The sequence below is a fragment of the Acipenser ruthenus genome, chromosome 15 (assembly GCF_902713425.1).
Source record: "Acipenser ruthenus chromosome 15, fAciRut3.2 maternal haplotype, whole genome shotgun sequence".
NCBI lineage: Eukaryota > Metazoa > Chordata > Actinopteri > Acipenseriformes > Acipenseridae > Acipenser > Acipenser ruthenus.
The window spans coordinates 34,619,293-34,632,240 of NC_081203.1; the positions used below are offsets into that span (position 1 = coordinate 34,619,293).

Genomic DNA, 12,948 nt, shown 5'->3' on the forward strand with positions numbered 1-12,948 from the left:
GTATTTGTAAGGACAGGGTGTTCTCAGTACAGGTGCAACAGAAATGTACAGTGGGCAGACAGTTCAGTTCCGGTATGGTGCCACGTCCATCCGTCCCCAGCCGGGGCTTCAGAGAGTTTCGGAATTCCTCTGTAATTAACGACCCGTGCGCCCCCGGCTAATCCCCCCTCTCTCGTTTGTGGCCGGGGCTCATCTCCCCGGACCCTGACCTCCCCTTTCTCCCCGCTTTGTGTCTGTTTCTCTTTGCTTTTCTTCCTTTGCTTTTGATTCCTTCCTTCCTTTCTCCCTCCTTGTCCGCTCCCCAGCAGTGCTGTGCCGTTGCGTTCTCAGATGCAGGAGAGGCTCCTCTTTCATGAGAGCCGAGTCCGCTGCTTAATCATGATGGACAGCTCCTCGGAGCCGCTGACTAACGAGGGGAACTGCGACTTCAATCAGCCCCCCTGAACGCACAGAGCCGCTCACAAAGAGAGGCGCCTTCCCTTCAGAGCTCTTGTGATGCCTCTTGTAATGTTTATTTTAATTCCACAGTTTTGTGTTTCGCATTGTCATCTGTTCAGGATGTATTATTATTAATAAAGTAACAGAGGAAGACAGTATCCCACCCATATCTTGCATTGGTAGTTAATGGGGCTGATGGTGCCACTGCAGTAAAACCTTTGGTCTGTTCTGTATTACCAGCAGGGCTGCAGTGATTCGATGTATCGATGAATCGTGATCCTTTCTTTACATGCTGTATCGTATTGTGATTGAGGGGTGTTTGTAAAGCACAGCAGTGCTCACTGTAGTTCACCCAGCGGTTCTGGAGGGAAGAATCTGCGTGTTTTTTAGTTGCCATGAATTCGTGTTCTGCCTCACTCGTTTAATTTTTGCCTCTCTGTCCAACTCCGCTAAAACGTGTTTGTCTGATATCCACTCGCAACTGTTCATTTCTGAACCTCTTTATCAGGGAGATGCTGAGAAAACGAGCCTCTGCTAACCTCTGCCTTGGAGAGGCTTGTTTCCTCTTTCAGCAAGGCTGCAAAGGTCTGGTCATTCCCTGCAGCACCTCTGCAAAACCTGCCATAGCCACCAGGTGTCACTGTTTCCACAGTTCACTATAATATAAAAATGTATTATTATTATTATTATTATTATTTATTTCTTAGCAGACGCCCTTATCCAGGGCGACTTACAATCGCAAGCAAATACAAATACATTCAAGTGTTACAATATAAGTCATACAATAAGAACAAGAAATACAATAATTCTCAAGTGTGACAAACCACAATTCAATAATACAGCAGATAATAGTGAAAGTTACATCAGGATATGATTAAGTAGTGATAGTTACATCAGGATATGATTAAGTACAAAATACTACAGATTAAACACTTGGGAGATTACAATATTCTGAGGTACAGGATTAAATGCAGTAAAATAGGGGGCAGATAAGAGCAAAATAAAGCATATTTAAATGAAGGGTGATAGTGTCCCAGGATACAACAGAGGAGTTCTACAGGTGCTGTTTGAAGAGGTGAGTCTTAAGGAGGCGCCGGAATGTGGTCAGGGACTGGGCAGTCCTGACATCTGTAGGAAGGTCGTTCCACCACTGCGGAGCAAGGGTGGAGAAGGAGCGGGCTCGGGAGGCAGGGGAGCGTAGCGGAGGTAGAGCCAGTCTTCTAGTGCAGGCGGAGCGGAGAGGTCGAGTGGGGGTGTAGGGAGAGATGAGGGTCTGGAGGTAGCTGGGTGCAGTCTGATCAAGGCATCTGTAGGCTAGTACAAGAGTCTTGAACTGGATGCGAGCGGTGATCGGGAGCCAGTGGAGCGAGCGGAGTAGTGGAGTAGCGTGGGCGAAGCGAGGTAGAGAGAACACCAGGCGAGCAGCAGAGTTCTGGATGAGCTGGAGCGGACGGGTGGCGGACGCAGGGAGGCCAGCCAGGAGGGAGTTGCAGTAGTCTAGGCGGGAGAGTACCAGGGCCTGGACCAGGAGCTGGGTAGCATAGTTGGTGAGGAAGGGTCGGATTCTTCGGATGTTGCTCAGGAAGAATCTGCAAGTGCGTGCCAGAGTGGAGATGTGCTGGGAATAAGAGAGGCAGGGGTCCAGGGTGACTCCAAGGTTTTTAGCTGAGGAAGAGGGAGAGAGTGTGGTAGATTCCAGAGGAACAGAGATAGAGAGATCAGAGGAGGAGGGAAAGAAAAGGAGGTCAGATTTAGAGAGGTTGAGTTTGAGGTGATGCGAGTGCATCCAGGAGGAAATAGCAGACAGACAGGTAGAGATACGGGAGGAGATGGTGGAGTCAGAGGTGGGGAAGGAGAGGAAAATCTGAGCATCATCAGCATAGAAATGGTATGAGAAACCATAGGATGCGATGAGGGGGCCCAGGGAGCGGGTGTAGAGAGAGAACAGGAGAGGACCCAAGACTGACCCTTGGGGGACTCCAGTCAAGAGAAGGTGAGGTGTGGAGGTTGCTCCACGCCAGGTTACCTGGTAAGTGCGGTTGGAGAGGTAGGAGGAGAACCAGGCCAGAGCAGTGCCAGAGATCCCCAGGTCAGCAAGAGATGATAGTAGAATAGAGTGATCAACAGTGTCAAAGGCAGCAGAGAGGTCGAGGAGAATTAGGACAGAGGAGAGAGAGGCAGCTCGGGCACACTTAAGTGAGTTGGTGACAGAGAGAAGGGCGGTTTCAGTGGAGTGAGCAGAGCGGAAGCCAGATTGGAGAGGGTCAAGCAGAGAGTGGTTGGACAGGAAAGCAGAGAGCTGGCGGTGTACAGTCCGCTCGAGGGTTTTGGAGAGGAAGGGTAGGAGGGAGACAGGACGGTAGCTCTGGAGGGAGGTGGGGTCGAGGGTAGGTTTTTTGAGGAGGGGAGTGATAGAGGCTTTTTTGAAGGCAGAGGGGAAGATGCCAGAAAGTAGAGAGGTGTTGAGGAGGGAGGAGATGAAGGGGAGTAGAGCAGGAGCAGCAGCTTGAAAGAGGTGAGTGGGGAGGGGGTCCAAGGCACACGTGGTGGGTTTGTGACCCTGGAGCAGGGAGGAGAGGTCAGAGTCTGAGAGGGGCAAGAAGGTGGAGAGGGAGGGCGAGTTAGTAGGGGATGTAGTGGGTGTAGGGGTTGGAGCAGGAGGGGGTGCGGGGGAGGGAGAGGTGTTAAAGAGTTTGCGGATATCTGAGATTTTAGAAGAGAAGAAGGAGGCAAAGTCGTCAGGGGAGATAGAGGAGGGAGGAGGAGGGGGGGGAGGGTTTAGGAGGGAGGAGAAGGTAGAGAATAGTTTACGTGGGTTGTTAGTGGAGGCTTGGATTACAGATTGGAAATAAGCACATTTAGCAGAGGAGAGAGTAGAGGAGAAGGAGGAGAGAAGAGTGCGGTAAAGGTCTAGGGCAGCAGGGAGTTTGGTTCTCTTCCATTTCTTTTCAGCAGATCGCAGTGTGATTCTTGCCGAGCGGAGCACAGAGGAGAGCCAGGGATGGGGAGGGGAGGGGCGAGCGGGTCGGGAGGTGAGGGGACAGAGGGAGTCGAGGGAGGAGGTGAGTGAGGAGAAGAGGGTGGAGGTAGCAGAGTCTACGGAGAGTTGTGAAAAGGAGTCGATAGGAGGGAGGTGAGAGAGAGCAGTGGAGGCAAGGACAGAGGGGGAGAGAGAGCGGAGGTTACGGCGAGAGGTGACAGTGGGGGTAGGAGGAGCAGGGAGAGGGGGGAGAGACAGAGAAAAAGAGATGAAATAGTGATCAGAGAGGTCCAGGGGGGTGACAGAGAGGTTGGAGGGGCAGCAGGCCCTGGAGAAGGTGAGGTCCAGTTGACGGCCAGCTTTGTGGGTAGGAGGGGACGGAGAGAGACAGAAGTCGAAGGAGTGAAGGAGAGGGAGGAATCCAGCAGAGTGGCTGGGGTTGGAGAGATGGATGTTGAAGTCACCCAACAGGACAGTCGGGGTAGACAGAGAGGGGAGGGAGGAGAGTAGATAGTCGAGTTCATCCAGAAAGTGAGTGAGAGGCCCAGGGGGGCGGTACAAAACAATGAGCAGGAGTTGACAGGGAGAGGTTAGTTGGACTGCATGAAATTCAAAGGTAGTGACAGAGAGGGAGGTGAGATCAGAGGGGACAGAAAAGAGTAAGGAGGGAGAGAGGAGAAGACCCGTCCCACCTCCCCGTCCGGTGAGACGCGGGGTATGGGACAGGACGTAGAGAGAGGACAGGGCAGCAGGAGTAACAGTGTTATCAGGGGACAGCCAGGTTTCAGTGAGAGCAAGGAAATCGAGCGAGAGGTGGGAGGCAAAGGCAGAGATGAAATCAGCTTTGTTAGCAGAAGAGTGACAGTTCCAGAGTGCACCAGAGAGTGTGCGGGAGGGGGGGAGAGGCAGAGAAATGAGGTTAGAGGGGTTGGAGGAGCAACAGCGGAGGGAGGGCAGAGGACGAGGACGGGAGGACAGAACAGGGATGTGAGAGACAGTCATAGCAGGACAAGCAAGACAAAAGGCACAGTAGGAGCAGTGGGGTGGAGGATACAGACCTGACTAGTAGATGGCTTCTTCCAGAGCGCTATCAATAGGAGATGCTTTGATTTCTTAATCCATTATGAACTTGGATTCTTAAAAATAAAAAATAAAAATAAATAAGACCTTCTTTAGAAGCACTTCTATATAAGTTTCAGTATAACACTAAGGAATCCTGTTAGTCTGCCAGGTCCCTGTGAATGCACTCGCATCATCTCAAACTCAGCCTCTCCAGATCAGACCTCCTTTTCTTCCCCCTCTTCCTCCCTCACCGCTGCTCTCTCTCTCTCTATTCCTCTCCTCCACCACCCTCTCTCCCTCCTCATCCACCCTCGACCCCTCCCTCTCCTCCTCTCAGCACATCTCTACTCTGGCACGCTCCTGAAGCAGCTTCTTCAGAAACATGCAGAATTCGCCCCTTCCTCACCGACTACTCCACACAGCTCCTAGTTCAGGCCCTGGTACTGTCCAGCCTTGACTACTGCAACTCCCTCCTGGCCGGCCTCTCTGCCTCTGCTATCCGTCCGCTCCAGCTCATCCCAAACTCTGCTGCTCGCCTTGTCTTCTTCCTTCCTCGTTTCTCCTACGCTACACGCTATCGCTGCTCGCATCCAACTCAAAACTCTTGTACTCGCCTATCACTGTGTTGACCTTTCTGATCTGTCCTATCTCCAGACTATCACCCCTCTCGTCCCCTGCGTTCCTCCACCACCGGCAGACTAGCTGTATTATTATTATTATTCAGGGTAGACCTCAGATTCAGAATGAACTGTATTTCAGTGCAGTTGCTTTAATCCACATTTCCCTCTTGATCGCTTGAAATGCTTCCCTTTGTCTTTAATCACAGCTATAGAGTGTGCTCATACGCCTGCATGTTGAAGCACCATTAAAAGGGAACCCTAGAAGGATCAAAGCGCTGTTAAACTACAGAGTATAACATAAGGACTGCAAACTTGTTTTAGTTAGAGATTCATTCATTTTCTGTTTCGCCGTTTTTGGTTAGGTTTTTTTGCATAAAAACTCCCAAATAAATTGGTCTGAGTGCTCCTAATAGTTTTGGAGGCCGGTGTTATTCATATAGAGCGACGCCTGGTGGATTGGTAAGGAATTACAGCTGTGCTACTGTATGCGGAGGCTTTATTAAGTGTACTGGCTGGTTGTTACGAGCAAGTTATTTTTATTGGAAGGGACTGTGTCCAACCCATGCCATATTCCGAGCATTCAGGTTGTGTTTGTGAATATTAATGACGTGCCGAAATGCAGATGCGCTTCAAGGTGCCTCTCCTCTCCCTCTCCGTTTATCTGCGCGTATCCATGCTTCCACTGCGCTTTATCGCACACTGCTGTACCTTCGGTGTGGACAGCTTTTATAAGGTTGCTTAAATTCGACAACGTTTAAAATTAAACAGAACAACAAAAAAATGATAACTTTGAAGATACTTTTTTGCAAGTGACATTTTAAAAAACATTTGTATCCAGCAGTCCCGCGAGAGTCGTAAAGAGCAGCAGATAAACGGATTCAGTGGAAAAGGAGGGGAGGTACTTTGGGGTTTCATGCAGGGAACTGGAGAGAACATTTAAACATCAATGAATTAGAGCAGGTGGGAACCGTGGATCACATCCAATACGCAGGTGGACTTCGGTACAACCAGGACTGTGTGAACAGCTTACAGAATAGATAAGAGCAGTGAGAAAGAAGTCATTAAAAAACAGGCACATGACTATGTGAAAGGGAAGGAGGGAGCATTGCATGTATATACAGAGGGATCAAAGGATCCAAGCTCAGGAAAAGTGGCTATATATATATAGATAGATAGATAGATAGATAGATATAGTCAAAGATTCGAAACTGTACAACATTGTTTTCTGGAATGTAGTCAATTCAAACAAGATAGACAGGTGTTAATAAATCAGTTGCATTAGAGCTGGATACGAGATTAATACAGAGCGTATTGAAGGAGGGGAAAGGAAACCAAAAAGGGAAAGAAACACACACAATCCGGTCTATCCAGACTACGGGAACACGGGTCCGAATCGAGATCATACTGCAGATGGGCGATAGAGGGCGCGCGTCATCTGCGGTTAAACGGCATGCGCCAACTTCTGAAGAAAAGTGTCGTGAAGCACCTCCTCCCCTCGCGATAGCGGCACTTTGCGGCAGCGAGGAGCTGGGAAACCGAGAGGAGAGAGCGAGCGGAGGAGAGGCGAAATATTAAGAAGAAAAAAACAAACTTAAAAGGCATTCATAAGGAAATTCAGCCACGGGAGGACAGGAGAGGTGCCCTTCACACCCGCCGCTCGCTGTGATATTCCCCTTCCGTGGCTCCTTTATCGCCCCCTTTTGCCCTGAATGAAGCGGAATGGCCGAAGTGCCGCCTGGGCCTAGCGCGCTGCCTGCATCCCCGGCCGAGATTATCCCCTTCCTCAGGGCTGGACGTGCCTTGCCCGGGGAAGGGCAGGAGCGAGGTTGTGGGCGCGGAGGAGACACAGCGACCCCCGGGGCCGGACAGCAGCACCCGGAGAGCGAAGGGAAAGGGTCAAGCAAGCTGCCGCAGAACTGCCTGCACTCGCACCCGAGCTCTCAGCGCTTACACCCAGCGCAGCAGCAGCAGCTCAACGGCATGATTGGCGGCGGCTGTGCTGGAACCGGCGCGGAGGCCGGCTTGCAAAACTACCACAGCCGGCTCAACAGCCACCTCCACCAACACCACCCGGCTCACAGGCCGAACGACAGCCCCCGGGGTCCCGCTGAGAATTGTGACAGCACAGGCGGGGTTCCGGACGGGCTCCCCGAGAACAACAACTGCAGCAGCTTAAACAGCAACCGCAGCCTGCACCCCCCGCACAACCACAGCCCCTTCGCCAACAACAATTACAACAGTATCAACAGCAAGCGGGCTCCCAAACGAGGGGGCAACAGCACCACTACTATCACCGGCCAGCAGGCCGAGACGCAGCTGGGCTGGACCGGCGGCCACAGCAGGACTGATCCCCGCTGCTTGGCCCTTGACATGGACGAGGACGAGGAAGGTGACGGTTTGGAGAGAGCAGGCCCCGGGGCGCAGGGGTCTGTAGTAGAGTTAGCCGCGGCCCTGGACGCCTCCTGCACCGTGCATGATGAGACAGGGCCGGGCACGGATACGAAGCCGGTGAGCCGGAGTTTGAGCAACAGCTCGCTGGAGGAGGAAGGCTCGGAAGAGGAGGACGCGATCCGGTACGTCCGCTACGAGTCGGAGCTCCAGATGCCCGATATCATGAGGCTTATTACCAAGGACTTGTCCGAGCCCTATTCAATTTACACCTACAGATACTTCATCCACAACTGGCCTCAGCTGTGCTTCCTGGTACGTAGCATTGAAAGCATGCGAGTGAAGTGAACCGTGTGTCCGGTCATGTTTGCTGTGGGGTGAAATACTCTTCGTATCGCTCGGTGTGTTTCCATTGTGTGTAGGCCCACAGGATCCAGACAGTGTTATAGGGATCTTCATGAACTGCAGTCCTGTTTATAAAGAGTACCGCGAGTAATTATTCAATAAGGGTCGTGCGAATTAATCAAATATATTGTGTCTGATTTTATATATATATATATAAATTACTTCCACGCATTAAAACCCTAACCCCATTTATATCTTCATATATAGCCCAGATACAAGTAATACTGTGAGTGCCGACATACTGTTATATATATATATATATATATATATATATATATATATATATATATATAATTACACAAACAAGCTGGTTGAAAATGTCCTCATTGGTTATATCCTGTCATTAATTTAGTCATTTTTGGTATTAACAGTAAGTGTTAGGAGTGCAAAACGAGTGTGTGTGTGACAGACAGGTGAGGATTTACCGGTCATGTATTTAGACAGGAGATTAAGAGACAGGGAGACTGACAGGCCGTTCTAGTTTTTAGTTTCAAGCCATGTGAACAGATGGCAGGAATCTTAGCATTCAGACTGACCCCTGCGAAAACTTGCTTGTTAACCAAACAAAACCGGTAGGGAAGAACAATTCATTTGACTGAAATGCAGAGCAGATGAAGTTAGCAGCCTGTACGAATGGTCATATTCCTGCACGAGAGGTTTACAGAAAGAAAGAAAGAAAGAAATCAAAGTGCTAAGGAATTGGGGTACAAAGGTTCCCAGCGTCTGCGTAGACATGACCGAGTCAATCTGAATATTGTGAGCTGTTTCCAAAGTGAATTCAGGCACCCTGCCCAAGATTATTAAATGGATAGATTTGCTGTCCACACTCACAAGGGCCGCAGGGTTTACCCAATCATAGCAACTGGGAAGTTTGATACATTAATGCTGGCAAAGGATAACATTTAGAAAACAATGTAGCTCTCTACTAAATAGATGCAGATTAGAGGTGTAAAGGTCAAACTCTGGACAAGCCCGAGCTCGCGCTTGCAGGGTGTGCAACCCCATGGAGGAAAAGCACGTTTCCAGTCCCTGCACCTTTCCCTCAGAAGCTGGGGATAGGATGGCAGTTTCCCCTGGTAATCGGGCAGACATCTGAGGGACTGGGAGGCAGTGTGGTTCTAGTGGTGAGTGAGCTGATGATTTGGGAGGCAGTGTGGCTCTAGTGGTGAGTGAGCTGATGATCTGGGAGGCAGTGTGGCTCTAGTGGTGAGTGAGCTGATGATTTGTGTGGCTCTAGTGGTGAGTGAGCTGATGATCTGGGAGGCAGTGTGGCTCTAGTGGTGAGTGAGCTGATGATCTGGGAGGCAGTGTGGTTCTAGTGTTGAGTGAGCTGATGATCTGGGAGGCAGTGTGGCTCTAGTGGTGAGTGAGATGATGATCTGGGAGGCAGTGTGGCTCTAGTGGTGAGTGAGATGATGATCTGGGAGGCAGTGTGGCTCTAGTGGTGAGTGAGCTGATGATCTGGGAGGCAGTGTGGCTCTAGTGGTGAGTGAGCTGATGATCTGGGAGGCAGTGTGGCTCTAGTGGTGAGTGAGCTGATGATCTGGGAGGCAGTGTGGCTCTAGTGGTGAGTGAGCTGATGATCTGGGAGGCAGTGTGGCTCTAGTGGTGAGTGAGCTGATGATCTGGGAGGCAGTGTGGCTCTAGTGGTGAGTGAGCTGATGATCTGGGAGGCAGTGTGGCTCTAGTGGTGAGTGAGCTGATGATCTGGGAGGCAGTGTGGCTCTAGTGGTGAGTGAGCTGATGATCTGGGAGGCAGTGTGGTTCTAGTGGTGAGTGAGCTGATGATCTGGGAGGCAGTGTGGCTCTAGTGGTGAGTGAGCTGATGATCTGGGAGGCAGTGTGGCTCTAGTGGTGAGTGAGCTGATGATTTGTGTGGCTCTAGTGGTGAGTGAGCTGATGATCTGGGAGGCAGTGTGGCTCTAGTGGTGAGTGAGCTGATGATCTGGGAGGCAGTGTGGTTCTAGTGTTGAGTGAGCTGATGATCTGGGAGGCAGTGTGGCTCTAGTGGTGAGTGAGATGATGATCTGGGAGGCAGTGTGGCTCTAGTGGTGAGTGAGCTGATGATCTGGGAGGCAGTGTGGCTCTAGTGGTGAGTGAGCTGATGATCTGGGAGGCAGTGTGGCTCTAGTGGTGAGTGAGCTGATGATCTGGGAGGCAGTGTGGCTCTAGTGGTGAGTGAGCTGATGATCTGGGAGGCAGTGTGGCTCTAGTGGTGAGTGAGCTGATGATCTGGGAGGCAGTGTGGCTCTAGTGGTGAGTGAGCTGATGATCTGGGAGGCAGTGTGGCTCTAGTGGTGAGTGAGCTGATGATTTGTGTGGCTCTAGTGGTGAGTGAGCTGATGATCTGGGAGGCAGTGTGGCTCTAGTGGTGAGTGAGCTGATGATCTGGGAGGCAGTGTGGCTCTAGTGGTGAGTGAGCTGATGATCTGGGAGGCAGTGTGGCTCTAGTGGTGAGTGAGATGATGATCTGGGAGGCAGTGTGGCTCTAGTGGTGAGTGAGCTGATGATCTGGGAGGCAGTGTGGTTCTAGTGGTGAGTGAGCTGATGATCTGGGAGGCAGTGTGGCTCTAGTGGCTAAAACAAGGGGCAGAGAGGAACAATGGAAGTCAATTCAATAAAAGTTACTGTGCACAGCAGTTATTTTATTGCAGTCATAAAATGCAGTTTCAATCCTGGATTGTAATCCAGGGAACAGTTTTAAATTTGTACTTATGCTAGCAGTAGCCTTGCATGGCTGATCAAGACCACAGTAGGCAGTGATTTATACAGTAGCTGTAGGCTATTGGCATACAATGCTATTTTAATTACACAGTGCACCTTTCCTAAACAGGCTTGCGTCAATGAGCAGTAAAACAGTCAGTGAAAATATCAGGTCACCAAATACAAGGGCTTGCAGTTCAGCAGGCTCTGCACCCCTTCATGCTCGCAGTTTGATAGTCTGTTTCATAGTGGTAGCTGCAGCGTGTGTTTTTGTTTGAGCAAACTGCGTTAGTGAGCTTGGAGTCTATCTTTTTTATCCCCTGTGCCGTGCTGAGCACCAGCCACTTATTTCAGCAACTTGGGCAAAATTTCCACGTGCACTCTGAGCTTTTCCTGTTGTACCCGCTGGCGTTTCATCATTTTTTTTATTATTTTATTGTCGTAGCATAGTTTAGAATATTAATATATTAAATGCTAAATCCAGTGGGTTATAGTTATCCATTTTTGTGTCGCTTTACAGTATCAGGAAAGAGAACAGAGCTCAGATAAAGCATTCTAGCACAGAAATGCAGAATAGAGCTGTGATTACCTTGCAGGTTCAGTCCTTTGTTGAATGCTGCAGTTTTCTGTTGTGGCCTAGGTTGCAAAGAGCATAGCTTGTGTGTTAAAAGTTGAGTAGTAGGTTTGTTTTGTGTTCTGTTGTGGTTGTGGTGGAGGTGGTGGAAGCAACTGTGTTTATGAATCACTGAGTCCCACTTTGTGTGTTAAGTCTTATGCATGTAAAAGACATTCTGCCACACACGCAAAACATTTTAAAAAAAGGGAGGTTGCAAATGATAATAGATTTTTGGGTGAATTCTTTGGGGAATATTGTGGTGTGTGTTTTGTGTATGACTGCACGTGCGCTGTACAGACACATACTAGAGTTCAAACACTAAGGCTGCTGTCATGTAGATCTTTAACATGTATGTTTTTGGTTTAGTGATTTGGACAATTTATAAAAATGCAATTTTATTATAAGCTCTAAGCTGTTCACCCCGCTAGGGTAGCGCATTGGCTGTGAGACCTGGCTTGTGAATGAGCGCCCCCCCCGGGGCCCCCTCTGACCGCTCCTCTTCGCTCTCCCCCTGCAGGCGATGGTGAGAGAGGAGTGTGTGGGTGCCATTGTGTGCAAGCTGGACATGCACAAAAAGATGTTCCGCCGGGGCTACATCGCCATGCTAGCTGTGGACTCCAAGTACAGGAGAAAAGGCATCGGTAAGACACTACAGGGGCGGGGTGAGAAGATACTACGAGAGAAACACAGGCACAGTTATGAGTGTCCTGATTTCTCTGTGAATGCTGTCTGCAGTGAACTCCACTCTGCTCGTTTAACCCTTTTTAAATCACTGGGTTAGAAACGTGCTCCTAGTCACGCAACCAGTTTAATTATTGAACCAGGAGCCAGGTTCTGATTTTTAAAGATCGGGTCTGCACTGATAAGTCTGATTTTAGTATTTGGTACACAATTATGTATTTCCATATTTATGCATTCACACGTGTGTACATGTAAAGATGGTCAGAGTTGAGAAACTGCATCTCTAATGCCCTGCCTACCGTGTGGAAAATCCCTCTCTGTTCCAGGTACCAATCTGGTGAAGAAAGCCATTTATGCCATGGTGGATGGAGATTGTGATGAGGTAAGGCTTCAGCAGCTTATATATGACGGTACAGAACATTGTGTTTTAAATAAATAAGTAAACTCAATTCCTCCTGCAGGCTGTCTTATCCTGGTGTTTCTGTTTTAAAAATGCCTTCAATGCGTGAAGCTGTATTTTTTTTTTTTTCTGTGTCTCTAATTATTCCACTAACCCAGGTTCTCTTTCTGGTTCTCTTATTGTGCAGGTGGTTTTAGAAACGGAAATCACGAACAAGTCGGCTCTGAAACTGTACGAGAACCTGGGCTTTGTGAGGGACAAGCGGCTCTTCCGATACTATTTAAACGGGGTCGACGCGTTGCGGCTCAAACTCTGGCTCCGCTAGCGAGTGACCCCCCCGCCTTCTCCCACCCAGGCTGGACACGAGTACAAGGAATGCGTTTCTTCCTCTTCTCCATGACAAAAGGAACAACAACAAGAAACACACACACAAATAAAAAAAAAAACAGAAACTATATAAATTTAAAGTTATGATTTTAAACTAGGAGAGCTGCTGCAGTGTTCTTCCCAGGCATGCAGCAGTGCAGTGTTTTTTCGGAGCAGTTTTGGGGGCTGCGTCCGCTCCCCCTCGTGATAGAGTCCGGGGGTCGTGTGAGAAGAGAGCGACCACGTCTAGCAGGACTTTCTCCCGTGCATTAAACCAATCAAAAACAAA

General features: G+C 49.6%; 1 protein-coding gene across 1 annotated transcript; it reads left to right on the forward strand.

The window, feature by feature from the left end:
- The first annotated feature begins 6,553 nt into the window (after positions 1 to 6,553).
- LOC117421982 (N-alpha-acetyltransferase 30-like) lies at positions 6,554 to 12,948 on the forward strand. Its single transcript, XM_034036554.3, has 4 exons — positions 6,554 to 7,803; positions 11,730 to 11,853; positions 12,220 to 12,275; positions 12,481 to 12,948. Exons 1-4 carry the CDS (start codon positions 6,820 to 6,822, stop codon positions 12,616 to 12,618), a joined length of 1,302 nt encoding a protein of 433 aa, XP_033892445.3. The 5' UTR covers positions 6,554 to 6,819; the 3' UTR covers positions 12,619 to 12,948.